Below are 18,878 nucleotides of genomic sequence, written 5' to 3'. Positions count from 1 at the left end.
TTTTGACATTTTGGGAACTATGCTTATTCTGGCTTTGTCCAAAGATCACAAAATCCACCTACCAGCACCTCTAAAGCTCACTAATTAACATGTCGTATCACATGTGTTTAATCCATACAACAACTGAAGTGTAAAAACAACAATTCCCTGCTTCACAAGGTGTTGTGTGCCGAACTATTTCTTGGCCGGGGACCAGTAACTTCCTGGAGTGTCTGCTGGTTGCCTGGCAATTAATGATCGTCAGAGGTGCTGGTAGGTAGATTTTGAGGAGGAGGAGGGGTCCCCACAACAAACTAGTCCTGTCTGAGTTAGGCTTAATCCTTCTCTCTCTTTCCAGAGTCCAGACTCTGACTCCAAGCACAAATCCAAGGACTCCCTGTCCAGCGGGATCCATCTCACCGTGGCCTCTGATGACACCGTGTCCATGTCACCGGAGGCTGACCCACCACATCTGCCCTCTGTGTACCTCAATCCACCTAAATTGTTAGGGGCCCAAGAGCCTCCTGGACTGCTATGTAGCAGCCAGCGCTTCCCCTCCCTCCCTGAGCACCTGGAGACCTCCACAGAGATGCAGGAGATCCAGAGGCATGTCTCTGACCCTGTCTTGCCAGGCAGCTAGAACACCAATCACCAACACCACCCAAAAGCCTGGTCCTTTGGACAGGACAGCCATATGTTCCCCGCCCTGTTACTTCCTTTTTCCTCCCTTCAAAACCTCCTCTGTCCTGTTCAGATGCTGCTGTAGAGGTTGGGATGCCTTGCCTTCGACGTCACTGAGGGTTCAGAGTGCCTCCTGTTTCTTACATACAGAGTCTAATGGCGCCCTCACAGGCTACTGTGGTTTTGTGCTCCAGCGTCCCTTCACACCCGAGGTCCTGTGCAATGAAGAGATTATTCCTGCCCAGCAGGGTGGGAAGACTGTGAAAATTTTGTTGACAGCAAACACATACATACATACGCATACATGCGTCATGCTGTCGTTGGATCTGAAAGCTACACAATCTGCATCCCAGGCCAAGGTTTCCTTGAACAGAGGTGAAATGTCAAGGACTACTAATATGTTTCACATTATCTACATTCACTTTGTATAACAATTGCACATTTAGACTTGAGGAAAATGTAATCATTTACTTGGAACTGAAATTATTTTCCTAATATTAGAGATGTATTGGCTATATTAAGAATGATACATCTAGTAAATGTAATAACTATGAGTGTTATAAGTTAGAGACTCACTATTGCTGTTTTGGTGTATGTTGAAATAATATCAAAAGGCATACCATAGCTGTCTGGCACACTGTGAAGGATGGTGGTGCAATGGATGTAATTTTCATCTCATGTTTCATGTTCTGACTTTTTGACATGAATCAACAGTACTTGTTAAACGTGTCATTTGATCAGGAGAAGGTATTATAATGTACTCGATCAAGCAGAGCAGAAAAACGTTATAGTTTATTGTACATTTACACATAGCTCTTACAGTTTTGTTTTGATCATGACTGCTTTGCTTGGTTTCCCCTGTTTCTGTGTCTGTATATCTGCGCTGTTCAACTCAAACATGTGTCAACTACTTTTGCAAAGTGGCATGGTCACATGGTTTCAACATCAGAAGACTTGTTCTCCTGATCATTTTGATTCACAGAGGATAGACTTTGATACTTAGGTAAAAATTGCAGAAGGTTGTTTTATGTCAACGGAGTGACAAGTGAAGTGGATGGTAACTGTCAATCACAGACAGACGCAGAGGCGTCGTCTCAAGGCGTCCTTTGTTACAACGATTTCACAGTTCCAACCACAGGTGAATGTAATGACTTTTTAAACATTTCTAATTCTGTATGTTTCTTGAAGCACAAATTCCTGTTACTTATCTTTTTTTAGATTAAAGACACTGCAGAGTTACACTGGGAGTTCAAAATGCTTTTCTCTTTCAGATTACTCAGCAAAGCACTGGGATACTAACTGCAACACCACATGTAATGTCACAGAAGAAACATTCAGCACTATGTGACAGTTGACTAAACTCTGCAAGTGTACACTGCAACTGCAAGTCTGATTCAACTGATGGACTTTCTTGGGTGACTGAGAATGTATTTAATGATGGAAATGCAGAGTTAAACCAGGATGGGGTGTGACATGTTAAGCAGCTGCATTTGATGCGGGTTGAAGGATGAACAAACTTGAATGACACTGTCAAGATGGTGGTGATGAGGAATGACTTCTATACAGTGGTGGAAATTAACTTAAAAAGATTTACTCAATCACTGTGCTTTAATACATTTCTGAGATATGTAAATGTTATGTTACATTATGCGTCTACTTCACTACATTTCAGATGGACAAATTGTACTTCGTACGACAATACATTTATTTAACAGTTGCTGGTTAATTTTGAAAACCTGTACTGGGCACCTAAAATATGATGCACTGTTATACAGTAAATTCAATTAACCAACAGTAGACATAACTTAAAATAAGCTGCACCTCAACCAGCTTCAATATTTAAGGAGTATACCAGTGATTTAACACTGTTTTGATCATGTTAAGCCCAAACTTCTTGTTGGCTCACCAGTGCTCCATAAACAGCCAGGTTTAGCGTAGCTTGGCTGAAAGTCACTAGAGATGCAGTTATCAGTAGAGACAGAGTAGAGGGAACAAATCTTAAAATTAGCTATGGTGGAAAATAATTATGTACATTTATTTAAGTACTGACCTTGAGTAAATGTAAAAATTTGAAGTACTTGTACTTCACTGGAGTGATTCCATTTTATGATACTTCTACTCTACTCCAGCTCATAATGGAAATATTGTACTTTTTAATCCACTACTTTTATTTGACAGCTATAGTAACTAGTTACTTTTCAGATTAACATTTACATAAAAAAACATGATAATTTTATCAAATACAATGCATTGTTAAAGATTAAACCAGTGATTCCCAACCATTTTGGCCTGTGACCCCTGTGAAAAAAGCAGTGCCTAGTTGGGGCTTCCTTTTCCATTTCAGATGTCTACGAGTCATTCGCAGCTCCACCAAAGAGACATCGCTCTCCCCTCTAAACCTCTCAGATGGTTTCATTCAAATAACTGTCCAAGACCCTAAGAGGTGAAATTATCCAACATTTCACAATAAAAGGAATGATTAGAGATTTTTTTTTTAAAAAGAATACAAATTTGTGTAACTATTTTGTCTTTTTTCCTCTCCCATTAATCATCTCATGACCCTACACATTTATCTTTCTGGCCTGACTGGATATATAAACTTCCTTAACCTTTACTGTATGTAAAGTAGTTGAAACTAGCACCATCTCAACCAGTTACACCAGTAGAATGCTGCTTACTCACTGATGTACCAGTAGTTACAATCTCTTGCTGTAATATATGATAATATGTCAGTCACAGGGGCCAATTTCCAAGAATGAGTACTTTTGATATTTTGAGTACATTTGGCAGATTTTAAATACAGGACTTTTACTTGTAATGGAGTACTTTTACACTGTTGGCTGGTATCTTTACTTAGGTAAAGGATCCAAGCATTTCTTCCACCACTGGAAATTAGGTAATGATTTGAAAGTGATGGTTAACCAATCTGGTAGACCAACATCACCTTTGTATTATAGCAGCCACCTGGGAATGAAATTAAAGAGACTGAAACCTGGGAAATAAAACAAACATTTATCATTTGCTTAGATTTTGGTTCTAGGAAATGAGAAATAAGAATTTAATTTGCCAACCTGTCTATAAAGGACACACGTGCAACACACATTCACACCACCCAAATACTTGCTATGCAAACACAGCAGGAGACGGGAGCTCTAGATCTGATATGAAATCAACACCACATTAACATCAGGGGGTATAGCTCAGTGGTAGAGCATTTGACTGCAGATCAAGAGGTCCCTGGTTCAAATCTGGGTGCCCCCTGTGTGCTTTTTATACACATTATGACCATAGGCCATGCAAAGATAACAATATTGATAATTCCTAGTGACATGTCTCTGAAAACCAACTTCACAAAACAACAGTACAGCAACAGGTTTGTTCCTAGGACACGGAGGAATACAATTTATTAGAGCAAATTCAATAATAAACTTTATGAAAAAGCTACAACATGAACACTTGGCTTACCAACATCTTAAGTTGATATATTTATATGTATGTACATTTTGCCTTGTAATGGCATGCTACAAGGACATGACCCTTTAATTATTGAAAACAACAAAAAAAAAAAAAAAAAAAAGAGAGGCAGACTCAGTCAGAAAGTTGTTTAACTCTCCTCCCCTTTCACAGCTCACTCTAACACAAAGAAAACGCAGCTTTCCAAGCACAATCTTCTACAAACAAAGAAGAAGAAGAAGAGAATAAGTAGGGGGTTAAAAAGGCTGAACGACGTTGCTCTGGAAGGTTCTGAGTGTTGCTGTACATGGCTGCCTCACAGCATCAGCAGCCAAACTAAAACACATCATGAGACGACAAACACCGCTGCAGTGATTCTATGAATCCCTCTCACGTTATATTACAATTTTAAAAAAAATGCACGGGTCACAAGTTTGAGCCTCGATACTTTCATTTGGAGAGAGAGGATACTGGACACACACCCATTTTAAAAATTGAACAGCTTAAATTGCCACAGGGGTAAACAAGACTATAATGTACTGATCTTTGAATCACCAATAATATGGTAGGAGTCCACAAGAAGGCTACGACATATTCCTACATATTAGAGGGGTCATCTTCTGCCACCTACAGTAGTTTGTATCAACCTTTACAAATCAAACAGATGAAACACACTACATCTAAACCCTTCATGATAATCTCACAGCTGGCTGAAATCACACTGAGAAGTATAAAAATCTGATTTTCATGGACAACTGCTAAGAGTTCAAAGCTTCTTACAGCTGCTGTACAGATGCCGAACACTACCTTGTGAGCAAAATAAATAAAAGCTTAAACACGTTTAATAGAAGAACAATGGAGGAAAGAGATGGGAGAAAATGTAAACCAGGTTATTGTGGAGTAGGTGTGTGATACTCCAAACACGTTCCGAAAGTTCACTCGTGACCTCATCCTTGTCTTGAAAGCAGTGGGACGAGGACAAAGAATTAAGTCCAAATCTGAAACAACGCTCCTTCTTCTTCTTCATCTAAATGTTTGTGGTTTTAGACACGCAGGATCTCCAGGCAGTTGTTGTAGCAGATGGCGATCCAGTCCGGCTGCGTGGAGGCCCACTGCACGTTGTTAATCTCCCCTTCAGCAGTGTAAGCCAGGATGGGATCCTCAATGGCCCGCGGCATCTGCTGGATGTCCCAGATCAGAGCCTGGTGGTCGTCGGCTGAGGAAAGAGGACACGCAGAGCGGGCATTAAAAGAGATGTTTCAGACTGAAGAAGCAGCTGATTACAGATAAAGTTAAGCCTCGAGGTCCCTTTATGCTGTATGATTTAAGGTTGTTTCAGACGAACGTTAGTAATCGTGAGAGAATTCTGTTAATCAAAAACGGTGGTCTTAGATTGTACTGTGACAATTGAGACAAAAAGAGCAAGGACATATTAAAGCGTTATTTTGTATTAAAATATACACTCCGTGGTCATTTTGATAGGTACACCTATACAATCTAATGCAATCCAATACAACTTTTACTATTATGATGCCTATAACGTCCAGTTTTTTTTTGACACTGTCATAGAGGTGTTAATTCAATTAAATGTTTTAGTGTTGAGGTCATAGTTAGTAATGGTGTTGTGCTGGGCAGCATTATACTGAAAGGTGTTTCTAATATTCCACCACCCTTATGTTTACAAATATGGAGGATAAAACATTTGAAACACCTCATATAACGCTACCTTTAACTATGACCTCAATAATATATTAATATATATATATATATATATATATATATATATATATATATATATATATATATATATATATATATATATATATATATTAATATATATATATATATATATATATATATATATATATATATATATATATATATATATAATATATATATATATATATATATATATATATATATATATATATATATATATATATATATATATATATATATATATAAAATCAGAATCAGAAATACTTTATTGATCCCCGAGGGGAAACTTGTGTTACAGCAGCTCATTATCACATCAGTGCACACAGGAATAGAAGTACTAGCAAAAAATATAGTACAATAATACACTATAATACAGGTCAGACAAGTTACTCAAGTTTGGAAAAAAAAAAGAAAGCTAAAAGTTGGAAAAAGTAAGACGACGAGATGGAGCTACGGCACCAGGCAGAATGCACGTCGGCGCACGCGCACTAGGACGTATAATATTCGTAAACGTAAAATTTATGACAGAGCTGTTGTATTGAATAGCAATAGATCGTACATGTGTACCTTATAAAGTATCCACTGAGTGTAAAATACTGGAAAGAAGGTCAATATATACCAAGACAACAAAAATTATAACATTTTTAAATTTTGGTTCATGTTGTACAACTTGAGTAAGGAGAGATGTAATTTCCAGCTACCATCTTTGTTTGGATTAGGAAAATGAGGCACCTTCAGAGCAGCAGTGTTGTTAAACAACCTTCTGGGTTTGTTAAAGATTGTCAGGTAATTATTTTTCAGAAATTCGGATGCTTAGCTCTGTGACTTGATTCTAATGGTAATACATGAGGCACAGACCGGTTACCTATTAAATAACTAACTAAATACCTATTCACAAGGTATTTGTCGCACAATCTGACATTCCCATTTAGTGTGATGTGTAATTAACTTGTAAGATTGTCGTTATCCCACAATCTACAGGTGCCTTTACCTGCAGTACAGATGTGACATGAGGAGTGAGGGGCCCAGGCGATGCCGTTGACACAAGCGCGATGGTTGTTCAGCCGAGCCACCGGAGTGCAAGGCACACGTACATCCAGGATGACCACCTATCAAATAGAAATATTAATGCTAGAGACTAACAGAGGTGGAAAAAACACTCAATTCCAGTGTGCAGGGAAGCACTTGGTTCCCATCCAGTTACTTTCATTAGAATTATATTATTATATGTATAAAATATTAATGTGAAACTTTGGTAAAGTGTCCATAAAATTAAACATTTCTTTTTTTTTTTATGCTTACGAAACTGGAAAGTCCTTTAAGAATTAACGGAATTGCAGGCTTATTCGGCTTACCAATGTTTCAATTTTAATAAAAAATAAAATAAAATAAAAAAGGCTGATAGGCTGAAAGAATCGACAGCAAACTGACCTCCATGCCGTCCATGGCCATTGTGGCCAAGTAGTTGGGGTCCTGCTTGTTCCAGCAGAGGCGAAGCAGTGGATGGTGCTGGGGGTCTTCATAGATGATGGTGCTGTGCTCCAGGTGCCGGAGGTCAAACATGCGGACGGATCCATCAGCTCCCACAGAGGCAAACATATCTCTTCCACCTCCTGCACGGCTGAACGCGATGTCATACACCTGTAAAGACACAAAGAAACACTGATTTAAATATACCTGTGTACACAAACACATAGCGCTTCATTTTACAGTGCAGACACACACAGACCTCTTTGTCGTGAGCAATCAGCTGCGTCTTTACATGTCCAGACACCAGGTTAACACGTCCTAACACCTGACCAGTCTCCAACCCCCAGATAGTGCAGGTGGTGTCAATGCTGGAAGTGCCTGCAGAATGAACCAACGTGTTAAAAGTATACAAATTAAAGATCAACAAAACCCAATTTGTAGCCTCTTTACAGTTTATCATATAGTGGATTTTTTTACCGAGCAGATTGGGATCGACTTCATTCCAGTCAAAGGAGGTGAGGGGAGCGCAGAAGTCTGAGTTCTTGTTGTTATTCAGCAAACATTCAAGACGTGTTTCTGTATCGCTGACCTGCGAGATAAATGCAAAAGAATTTGGCAGTGAGCAGACTTATTAAAACAAGCACTATATTCAAGCCGATGTGCCATTTTACAGCTAAACAAACTGATTTTACCGCCACAGCACTGACTAGTTTGCGTTTATACCACAATTGTGTGTGACTGATAATTGACAGATAAAGATGTCTTCTTTTTTGTCTCTTGAGGCGCAGTCATGGAGTACTGTAGTTCACAGGAACATACAGGGAGTTAAAGGATAAGTAAGGCTGGCAATATTCTATTGTATTGTTATTATCAACAAATCACATGAAAAGGCAAAACCAACACTGTGTTAGTCATTCTCTCAATACTTCCTGACTTCCCTATCCTGCTTGTGACACTAAACACCAAGGTTATCGGTGCCTACTTAAGACTGAATGAAAAACTGGTCGCAAATATATAGGTTTTTTTTAAAAGGCTAAAGTAATTTCCTTAAACAGCTTGGTGCCGTAGTTTTAAGCAAACGTCTCTAAACAGGAGTGAGTAGAGCATTTGTTGAGAACTACTTCCAGCTGTGGATTAATACATATTTGGTGCTCTAGTGATGGTGTATGTAGGACTGACTCAAAATAAACCACAGTGTGTGTTCATCTTAATGAAGGAAAGTGTCACCCAGTGCAACAATGTGGCTGCCTGATTTGTTTTTAATAGTTTTTGGACAACAAAGGAGCTCTATGGCAAAGAGAAATAAGATCATATCAGGCTTTTGCTGCACAGGCAACACTTGTTAGTTAAGTTAAGTTAAGAGTAGGTAAGATAAGATTGTTGGAATTTGATGAACATAAAAAAAATAGATATATCACCACACATATACTGTAACAGCAAATATCCTACCCTCCAAATGCGCAGGTAGTCCCCACTGGTGGCCAGCAGGTCCGGGTACACCCCTTTAGTGTCTGGTATCCACATGATCTTGGTGGTGGGGTAAGGGTGGTCAAATGTGTTCCTGCAGACAAACTCTGAGCTCTCCTCTTCCAGACCCACCAACTGAACCTGGGCAGGAGCAAACACATTACCTGTTATTTCAAGAAGAGCCAGACGACTGTTTACAGGGCTACTAGGGTTAGAAATAGCATTAGCTATATATGGTGTTAACTTAATAAGGGATATTACTATTAACGACACAAAGACAGGCTTGCTAAATACCTACACAGGAACACGTTGTACTTTTGTGTAACTGTGGAATAACAAGACAGACAGACATTGTGATTTGTATGCCTTGATGCTGCGCAGGACAACTAGCATTAGCATTAGCTCACTAACGTTACCATCTTTGGCGTTACGTTAGCTGTTGAATGGCCATAACCACACTACGCACCTTGTTGTTGTATTCCTCCACAAAGCTCCCAAGTGCCAGCCGAAAGCGTTTGTCTGGACGGACGCTCCAGTTCATCGCATACACCGTCCATGGCGCCTCGTATTTGTAGATTTCTTTTCTTTTCCCGTGAAGCGACATACTCCCGAACTGTAGCTGTTGTCTGAGCAGCTAACACGCTAGCGTTAGCTAACTACGAAATAAGTAGTCTTGCAAGCAAACTACTACCAGTTACTTTAACTTGCAAGGGCAAATATACGCAGATGTGGTGACAATGACCATTTAATTAAACAAATCTTGTTTTAGAGCAAGATTTCTCCCCACTTTACTTAACAAAGAGTAGCATTTCTCGTTACGACCTAAAGAACGGCCAAGTCCGACATATTACACATGACTTCCGGTTGTTAATGTAAAAATAAAAGCATTGATTAAACAGAAAGTATGGTCTTACTAACTTAGAGAGAGTCTAACACTCAAATAGATAATTCGATAGAAATAATTCTGTCTTTTAGGCAAACATCACATTAATGAAGCCAGATTTCTTCAGTTTCTACAGGTTTCTCACCCTGTTTTGTGATGAACTGCAGACTTTTTATGATTCTGTCTGTAAAAACTCTAAAAACAAGACATCGCTTCTTTTAAGAAACATTGTGAACAAGATTGTCAGATGATTTGTATTTATGTTTATATGTTTATAATTTTGTGAACTTTTTCTTTCTTTTTTTGCGTTTTTATTCCCCATATTTCTATGACTTTGTTTGTGTAAAGTATTATATTTAACATATAACTTTCTAGATAAGTTTCAGCATAAGAAATTCACGCACATATAGTGTCAACCACACAAGTAACTAATATAAAAGTTTTATTTAAAATGTAACCAGAGGACTATTGTTATAACTAGAGTTCATGGTTCTCGTGAGTGCATAATAATAATGAGTGTTCATCGCCCTTCAGTGGTCACAGTGCGTAACTACACCCTCTTGTGAAGTGTGTTTTATTTTGAACATTTGAACCGGAAGTATGATTATATTATTGTCTCCGACTTGACAAACACATGTCGTTACTGGATACTCGTGATTATGAACCACAGCCGTATTTATAAACACACAGCTTGACAAACAACTGTAAGTGAGAGGTAGAAATTACTTTCTACTTTCTCTGTTATTTTACCTCTATTTAGTTTTTACAAACGGGAATATTTTCTCTGTGATTCTATTGTAATAATCAATATAAAATTATGACAGAAACAAACCAAGGCTTAATATAGACTGTTAACTTTAGCTAACCAACCTCCCCCCTCTATATATTACATTACACCATACATGAACACATCGAACACACTAATTAGATTATAAATTAGATTTTATAAACCATTTAAGGATCCGTACTACATAAGTCACTTTCTAATTACTGTTCTTCACATACATTGTTGTCAAATTCATCCAGCAAAGCACATCCTGAAATACAGACGATCTGTCGTCATTTTCGATAATCATTTCATACTTAAGTGTATCTATTTTATTTTGTTTTTTAATGTAACTGTAAAAACATCAAACACACACATCTTAAGCTCCAAATGGGAATCGGCTTGGAGTTATCTGCTAGCAGACGCGGAAGAGTGCTATTAATAGTGAAATCAACATGATTGTGTTTATAATTGTGAGTATTACTGCCCTCTAGTGGTTAAAGTAAGTAACTGCAACTACACTATTATCAAGTTAGACATAATAACATACTTACACTTCCGGTTGGGACATTCAAAATAAGTTTACAATAGATGTGATGTAGTTACGCACTGTGACCACCGGAGGGCACTGAGGGTATGCCCCTGACCATACATTCAAATGTGCTTTATTGCCATAGTTATACCATACACGCCCATACAGTATTTCCCCAGCATGTTGCACAAGGTTCACAATACAAAGCTTGTCAAAAGCTTATTTAAATATCCTCCTGTAACTGAAGCCTTTAAAAATAGATTTGCTCTCACACTTTTACATGTGGTAAAGACACTTTACTGTAGAAGAATAGAGTAGGGAGGTGCAAGGAGAAGGGAACAGTACACAGAACAACTTTATTGTCAGACCGTAAAGACACTTTACCGCATGTTAACTTAATTTTTACTTGACTTTTAAAATGGTTTATTATTGCTATTATTATTATTTTTATTTACTTATAATTTGTTTATTTAACTTCTTAATTAATAGTGGATTTCCAGTCATGTTCTCAGTTGTATTGTAAGACAATTGCAAACAAATGGTTTGGACTTTACTACACTATATGTGCTATACAACAAACGTATAAATATACTATAACAATTTGATGATAATCACACAAACTATACAAACACTATTCTCAACTAGACAGAGTTGTAGTTACGTACTGTGGCCACTTGAGGGCGCTGAAGACCCAAACATCAACTCCACTAGCGTCAAGGCAGATATAATAACAGTATGCAAATACTTCCGGTTAAAACATTCAAAATAAAACTTTCAAATTAATCACGTATGCAGGCGCGATGGTGGTCACGTGATTTCTGTGGTGTTGAAGGGAGCCGTTGATACATTCTTCCGCTATACTTTTGTTTTGAAAGGTCGGTCCTGTGTCGAATGCTTCAGGCGTAACGTCACTACTAAGGACGGTCCAGCTCGACCAGCGTTACGTTTATTGTTATAGTAATTCTCCAGGTGAGCTCCTTATTCGTATTGTTCACTCGTTTTGTTTTAATAATACTTTAATAAGTGTTAAAGAGCGGAAATAATGCTGCTTTCCGTTCAGGATCAGGTTGGGTGCTGGCAACAAGGTGTCATGCTAGTTAGCCACTGTTAGCATGCTAATGGCAGATTTGCTAACAGTTAATGATAGAGTGAGTGAGTGCTGGGGGATGGGTCTGGTACTGCGATTTGATTTGATTACGGCTTGTGATTTAATCCTACATATGTCATTAGGTAAGCACACATGGTTAGTTTTGACTAGAATGCCACCATAAAAACGCAGAGTCAGTCATAGCCAGTTATTTTAGCCTGTTAGCAAGCGTGCCGTAAGTTAAAGGTTGGATCGTTGGCTAAAGTTAGTTGTGCTAGCGACAGTTTCTGGTTGAATATTCACCGGATTCAAACTCAGCTCCTTAAGTTTGACTGAGTTTAACCTTTACGTTGCCCCAGTAGTGCCACATTTTGTTTTATATTGATATACTCTTGCTTTAGCCTGTTATTCCGCAATGACGATGACACTGGGAATTTAGTTGCGTACTCTGATACATAAAACAACGTTTCCCAATATTTAGAGTTCATTTTCTTCATTAGTCATTGTTTTCTAGTTAGTTTGTCCGTAGGGATTTGTTTCTCTTTGGATTTGTCACGTGAATGCCTGCTGCGTGAGCAGCGACTGACTTGCTTACTGTAATTAGGACCAGTTTAACCAGGACAAAGTTTAAGCCCGAGCAGTCAAATGGGTTTGTTTCATGTAAGACTAATATGTTAAATATTTACATGACCGTTGTAGTATAACGTTGTTGGCATGAAGGGATAACTTGTAGCAGGTTGACAGTGCTTCCAAGTACTTAGTAGAGACTATAATATTAAGGCAAGCCTCAGGCCTCATTTAAATACGGCTAATACACAAAAACCTTGCGCTTGCAAGTTGCAACATGTATTAGTTGACAAATTTCTGAATAGATTTGACCTTCAACTTTCACTTCTTGCTTTTGGAAGGGTGTGTAAGAGTGTTCTTTGCTATTGTTTACAATTTGTGTCAGGCATGTTAAACTTCTGTATTTGACCTTCTCTGTCATTTCTTAAACCTCCCTTATTTACATGTTTTCCTGTCTGTTGCATCAACTGCCTTTCACTCTGCTTTTCCACTTTGGTGCAGGTCACACCATGCAAAGTGCATATCTCCTCCTGATACCGGCGCTGCTACTCCTCCTGGCCCTTCCTGTCTCCAGGGGACGCTACAATGATGACTTTGATGATGGCGAGGACATAGCAGACTTTGATGACAATGACTTCGCTGAGTTTGAGGACATGAACGACGATCCAGCGGCCGAGGCAGAAACTGCCCCTCTTCCTCGTGTCTCACCGTCCTCACAGCCCGAAGAGGATGAAGATGAAGACGAAGCCACTGTGGAGCTGGAGGATGGCCAGGATGGTTTTGACGACTCAGAGACACAGGTGTCTTGTATTGCTGTTTACAGCTTAATTCTTTAGCACAGTTTCCATAATAAGTCATTTTTGATCATGTATGACATTATATTAATTTATACAGAATCTGTAGCAAAGCTCATTAAGCTTCATGTTTCCATAGGATCAAGACATGTACAGCAAGTATGACCAGGAGGAGTTTGAGGGGATTGGAGACATGGAGAAGACTGGCCACTCCATGAAGGACCCCCTCATAATCCACACTGTAAGCCGGGTTTATTGCTAAAATCTTCTCACCTACTGTCTTCTGCTGATTGTGATCTTCCCAGGCTCTGAATGTGCACACAATTTCTGCTCTCCTTAAAAGATGCTTTTACTGTAAATGCATTTGTGTTTGGGTGCATGCTGCACTATAAGGCTTAATTCATGATCTGTGTGTTGTCACTGTGATCAAAATCCACTGTTTTGTAGCTGTGTGAGGCCACTACGAGGAAAAATGAAAGCAGTAGAAATGCATAATACTCCACTGTTTTGTAGCTGCTGCTGAATTTTGTTGGTTAGCGAGGATGCTGGCAATTTACATAAACTACTCTCATGGAAGCTCAACAATGGCAACACTGAAATTGTAGCCTTTGGCAACTGATTGCTTTCAGCCTAAATTACCATTGTTTCATTTGCATTGATACTGATGAGAGCTAGATGTCTAAATTGGCCAGGCCGATATTAGCTTATTGCAGATATATCGTTATTGGCGTATATGTTGGCCAACAAGTAACAAAAAGTTGCAGTACAGAAATGACAAAATAGGTTTGAGGTAAGTCAAAACGTGTCATCATTACATAGTTTGTCCACCAGAGAGCACTGAGTTGATTTTTCAACTGTAAAATGTCCAGTTCAGTATGTATCTTCACAATTCTTTAAAAAAAACTAATTTAAGGGATCTACAGCTAGATTGTTTGTTTATGTTGTTTAAATGTTAATGCAGCCTATGTCGTTATCTGATTTAGAAAAAAAAACTTAACCTCTCAAATATCAATACCAGTATTGGCCTCAAAAATCCAGTGTTGGTCAAGTTGTAATACTGACAACTGTTTGCTGTTTCTCTGCAGGTTCCTGCACATCTCCAGAACAGCTGGGAGAGTTACTACATGGAGATCCTGATGGTGACCGGCCTGTTGGCCTACATCATGAACTACATTATTGGCAAGAACAAGAACAGTCGCCTCGCTCAGGCCTGGTTCAACTCACACAGAGAACTTCTAGAGAGCAACTTTGCACTAGTGGGTGAGTTCTTCCACCTCTGAGTTGTCTCCTGTATACAACAGCAGTGTACGAAATACTACTGCATGTGCTTGAGCTTCGTCCCTGGTTCAAATGCATGAAATGGTGACAGTTGGTATGAAGCCGCTCTTGTGTTAACTGTCAATAATTTGCATGTATAGGTGATGATGGCACCAGTAAAGAAGCAGTGAGCACTGGGAAGCTGAATCAGGAAAATGAACACATCTACAACCTGTGGTGCTCGGGCCGTGTGTGCTGTGAAGGCATGCTGATCCAACTCAAGGTATGGGCAAAGTGTTTTATGTATAGGTGTGTGTTGTTGTCACTGTATTGTGTTAAATACACAGTCATGTAATGTTCCCTGTGGTCTATTCAAGTTTCTGAAGAGACAGGACCTGCTCAACGTTCTGGCCAGGATGATGAGGCCCGTCTGTGATCAAGTGGTATGTATTAGTCAAATAGCAATTCGAATAAGTCTGTGTGGAGTCTGTGGAACGCAAAACACAGATGCACTGGCCTGTGCTTCTAAAAGTAGTCTCGCAGTCACAACCATTGTCTCATCAATGATGTCTGTCTGTTTGTAGCAAATCAAAGTGACTCTTAATGATGAGGACATGGACACTTTTGTGTTTGCTGTTGGCACCAAGAAGGCCATGGCCAGGCTTCAGAAGGAGATGCAGGACTTGGTAAATATCCTCCACAACTTGTGCATATCAAATTGATGCAATCTTAAGCTATGTTTATTGTACAGTACTGTTGTTACTACACAGTTGGATTGGTTTATTGGCAGTCCTTGTTCACACTGTTACAGTGTCGTTAATAAACAATGAACTCAATTTTTGTTCTTTTTCCATAGAGTGAGTTCTGCGGGGACAAGCCTAAGTCTGGGGCCAAGTATGGGCTCCCAGACTCCCTGACTATTCTAAGTGAGATGGGTGAAGTCACAGATGGGGTGATGGACAACAAGGTGGTCTTTTTATGCTTATCTCACAGTATTACTAAGAAAAGGCACAGCAGAGTCTAAGAATACTGAACAGGGTTTCTTGATTTGGCCACCAACATCTTTTTGTCTTTAAATACAGCTCTCTCATGTGTCTGGATCTGTTTTTGGTATTTTTAGATGGTGCATTATATCACCAACCATGCTGACAAGATTGAGTCCATCCATTTCTCGGACCAATTTTCTGGTCCAAAAGTTATGCAAGAGTAAGTATTTATTTAATCTTTTTGTCTTTTTAATCTCTTACATGCAAGTTATTTAGCATATTCGATTGATTTTTCGATGTGATACTAAAATTTCCTGTGTGGTTTTGTTAGGGAGGGTCAGCCCTTAAAGCTGCCCGAAACCAAGAAGACGCTGCTGTTTACATTTAATGGTGAGCATTTTCTCTCCTACTGAAAAATCTTCACTATATATCATGACCCCATAATTTGATTTTATTGGTGTATTTAAGGAACACTTTTTGTGTGTGTGTGTGTGTGTGTGTGTGTGTGTGTGTGTGTGTGCGTGTGTGTGTGTGTAGTGCCTGGCATGGGCAACACCTCTCCCAAAGACATGGACACTCTGCTCCCTCTAATGAACATGGTGATCTACAGCATCGATAAAGTCAGGAAACTCCGCCTCAACAGAGAGGTGAGCAGGATTCTAGTGCTGTGGTGCATCATAGTGCATCCAAATGGCCACTCACTTATTTGCTGTATTTTGTGCTTTTAAATTTAAAGTTGATTAAAGTGTAGATACGAGTCCCTTTATCCTCCCTGCATATTTAGGGCAAACAGAAAGCTGACAGAAACCGGGCCCGTGTGGAGGAGAACTTCCTGAAGCAGACTCATGCTCAGCGTCAGGAGGCAGCTCAGACTCGCCGGGAGGAGAAGAAGAGAGCTGAGAAGGAGAGGATCATGAATGAGGAGGACCCTGACAGACAACGTCGTCTGGAGGTCTGAAATTGGAAATGCCACACACAAACCCCAGAAAAAGACATTTAAAGGAATATTTTGACATCTGCTTTACACGTTCTTGCTGAGAGTTAGATGAGAAGATTGATAACACTCATGTCTTTATGGTAAATATGTAGCTAGAGCCAGCAGCCAGTTAGCTTAGCTAGCTAAGGCTGGAAACGGTAAAACCATAATGTGCCGTTTTTGTACTGATTAAACAAACGATACATAACTTGTTAACAGAGCTTTAGAGGTGTTAGTAGGTGGATTTTGTTTCCCTTGGATAGAACCAGGGCAGCTGTTTCCAGTCTTTATGCTAAGCTAAGCTAAGCTAAACCAGATGCTGGCTGTAGCTGTACATTTACCGACGAGAGTCATATCAATCTTCTCATCTAACTTTCATCTCAGCATATTACCCAAAATGGAGAGCAATTATTTGAAATAAAAGCACACAAATAAGTATAGATCTTTTTTCCACTGTTAATATTTATGTCTCAAATATTTTCTTTTTGTTCTTTTTCAGGAAGCAGCCCAGCGGCGTGAGCAGAAGAAGATTGAGAAAAAGCAGATGAAGATGAAGCAGATCAAAGTGAAAGCCATGTGAAAGACCACCACAGGGATAGTGAAACCAGCACACATGACTGCAGTGCTCAGCGCAGACAGTTTTCTCCAGCTTCTCTCACAACAGTCCACAGCTCTGGCTTACAGTCGCTCTGAACAGACATCCTGTGCCTCTGGGTGTGTCAAGCTTAGCTGTCTCTGTCACCACCTGCTCCATTTGGTGTGGCTAAACCTTAATGACTGAGAGTGAACTGTCCATGTCAAGTGAAAGAGACTTTCTCACCATCAAATCACACCACAATTCCTGCAAGGATTTTTTTTTTTTCTGTCCAAACATCTTCTCAAAATTAATCAAAGCTCTGTTTGAAAGCTGTGTAGCTCGGTGAGCTTTTTAATCTAAAATCTGCTGGGAAGGAACACACTATTTGGTGGTATTGGGCCACATTTTAAAAGGAATGAACGCATTGCTGTGGTTTCATCGGAAATGTATTAGCATTAATATAATCTTAAACAATACTATCAAGGAAATTTTTATTTATATCTGCTATGCTTGGTTTCGTGCAGGCTGTTTATAATGAATATCTGAGCAAACATAATAAAATGCATTGGAGTCTGTTGGAAAACTGTTTGTGTTTGTTGTTAATTTCAAGTAATTGACTTAATTTTCAAGGCAATTAATGATGACTGACGATGGGTGCAAAAAAATGTGGCCTGCGGGTCTTAAGACAGTTGTGTACACAGACCTTTTGGTAGCAGAATGGGTGAGGTTTAATGCTAAATTTAACTTTTAGATTGTCTCAGCAGTTTCTGAACTAGATTAGGTTACATCTGTGCGGCTGACAAGCTAAAATGGATACAACGACCTTGTCTATCCAGATTTAAGTCTGGGTCTAATGCAAGTCTGGGTATGATCAAACCTATGATGCCCCTCGGGTTATATGAAAACACAAGAATCTCTTGGGTTTTTTTGGCCACACGATATCAAAATGTAATGCAGTCCTTCAACACAAAACCATAAATATGCTGTCAGAAATTAGAGTTAAACTCAACAAAAATTAGCATTGCAGCTTCTCAGTGGGATTATGTTTTAAATTGCACAGTGTGATAGTGTCCACCCTTTGTAATCTGGAGATCTAACGGTGCAGATGACACAGTATGATGTAGTTCCATAAATCTGGATTTTTCCAGTGGACATGTATGTCAATGGATCTGTTTTTAATCAGTTTGCTCAGTTCATTGCATTATCTTGCCCTAATTATTCATATCTAGTGTATATATCTAATTTTTTTCAGTCAGGTTTTATTTTACCTGTTTATGACTTTAGTAAAATAATATAACAAGGGAAAAGGATTTCCACTTTGAGAGAAAAATAATGAAATTCTATGACCAAGTATGCAATTTAATGGCGCACTTTTGTGGAAACCAGTTGTTCCACATTTTGACCGATGAGTGTGACGTTTTATATACTTTTTCTTCTTATTGATACACATTCTGAAATGTCTATTCTGTTCCACTCATATTTGCAAATGCAGTCACAAAATTATATGAATTCTCTCCAGCAATGCATCCACATTGTTTATTATTTATTTCATGGTGCATGACATAGGCTACTTTACTGATGGCAAACATTCAAACATTGTCTTTAGAGGTGTTTATTATGGGCCAGTTTCTGAATCCAACAGACAGCAGTCAACCACAACAGTATACAGTATGCAGCAGTGGAA

At 39.0% G+C, this 18,878-nt stretch overlaps 3 protein-coding genes and 1 non-coding gene across 9 annotated transcripts in view; 3 read left to right on the top strand and 1 right to left on the bottom strand.

The window, feature by feature from the left end:
- Positions 1-2,293, top strand: part of kcnh6a (potassium voltage-gated channel, subfamily H (eag-related), member 6a) — a 35,900-nt gene extending 33,607 nt beyond the window's left edge. For 4 of the 5 annotated variants that reach the window (XM_044181269.1, XM_044181268.1, XM_044181271.1 and 1 more), the window contains one exon: positions 338-2,293. In XM_044181269.1, coding sequence (XP_044037204.1) covers positions 338-619 — 282 coding nt within the window. In that variant the 3' untranslated portion in view covers positions 620-2,293. The remainder of the gene's footprint in view (positions 1-337) is intronic. The other variant, XR_006376193.1, reaches the window with a different exon arrangement.
- Positions 2,294-3,651: 1,358 nt separating this feature from the next.
- On the bottom strand, positions 3,652-9,638 carry dcaf7 (ddb1 and cul4 associated factor 7). Its single transcript, XM_044181273.1, has 7 exons — positions 9,236-9,638; positions 8,752-8,910; positions 7,780-7,891; positions 7,562-7,680; positions 7,264-7,473; positions 6,824-6,941; positions 3,652-5,329 (listed from the first exon to the last, which is right to left on the bottom strand). The coding sequence occupies exons 1-7, from the start codon at positions 9,371-9,373 to the stop codon at positions 5,157-5,159; spliced, it is 1,029 nt and encodes a 342-aa protein (XP_044037208.1). The 5' UTR covers positions 9,374-9,638; the 3' UTR covers positions 3,652-5,156.
- Positions 3,850-3,921, top strand: trnac-gca. Its single transcript has one exon. It is a non-coding gene; the product is annotated as a tRNA-Cys (tRNA).
- A 2,126-nt stretch (positions 9,639-11,764) lies between the features above and the next one.
- ccdc47 (coiled-coil domain containing 47) lies at positions 11,765-17,777 on the top strand. Of its 2 annotated transcripts, none has more exons than XM_044181104.1 (13): positions 11,765-11,919; positions 13,106-13,404; positions 13,538-13,639; positions 14,484-14,658; positions 14,817-14,938; positions 15,033-15,098; positions 15,240-15,341; positions 15,512-15,622; positions 15,776-15,861; positions 15,973-16,031; positions 16,179-16,288; positions 16,426-16,593; positions 17,117-17,777. In XM_044181104.1, the coding sequence occupies exons 2-13, from the start codon at positions 13,114-13,116 to the stop codon at positions 17,195-17,197; spliced, it is 1,473 nt and encodes a 490-aa protein (XP_044037039.1). In that variant the 5' UTR covers positions 11,765-11,919; positions 13,106-13,113; the 3' UTR covers positions 17,198-17,777. The 2 variants fall into 2 exon arrangements, with proteins under 2 accessions (XP_044037039.1, XP_044037038.1); XM_044181103.1 differs by lacking the exon at positions 11,765-11,919 and adding an exon at positions 12,156-12,180.
- Positions 17,778-18,878: the final 1,101 nt, after the last annotated feature.

Source organism: Siniperca chuatsi, linkage group LG21, assembly GCF_020085105.1.
Source record: "Siniperca chuatsi isolate FFG_IHB_CAS linkage group LG21, ASM2008510v1, whole genome shotgun sequence".
NCBI classification, from domain to species: domain Eukaryota; kingdom Metazoa; phylum Chordata; class Actinopteri; order Centrarchiformes; family Sinipercidae; genus Siniperca; species Siniperca chuatsi.
This window is presented reverse-complemented; position numbering and strand designations above follow the sequence as displayed.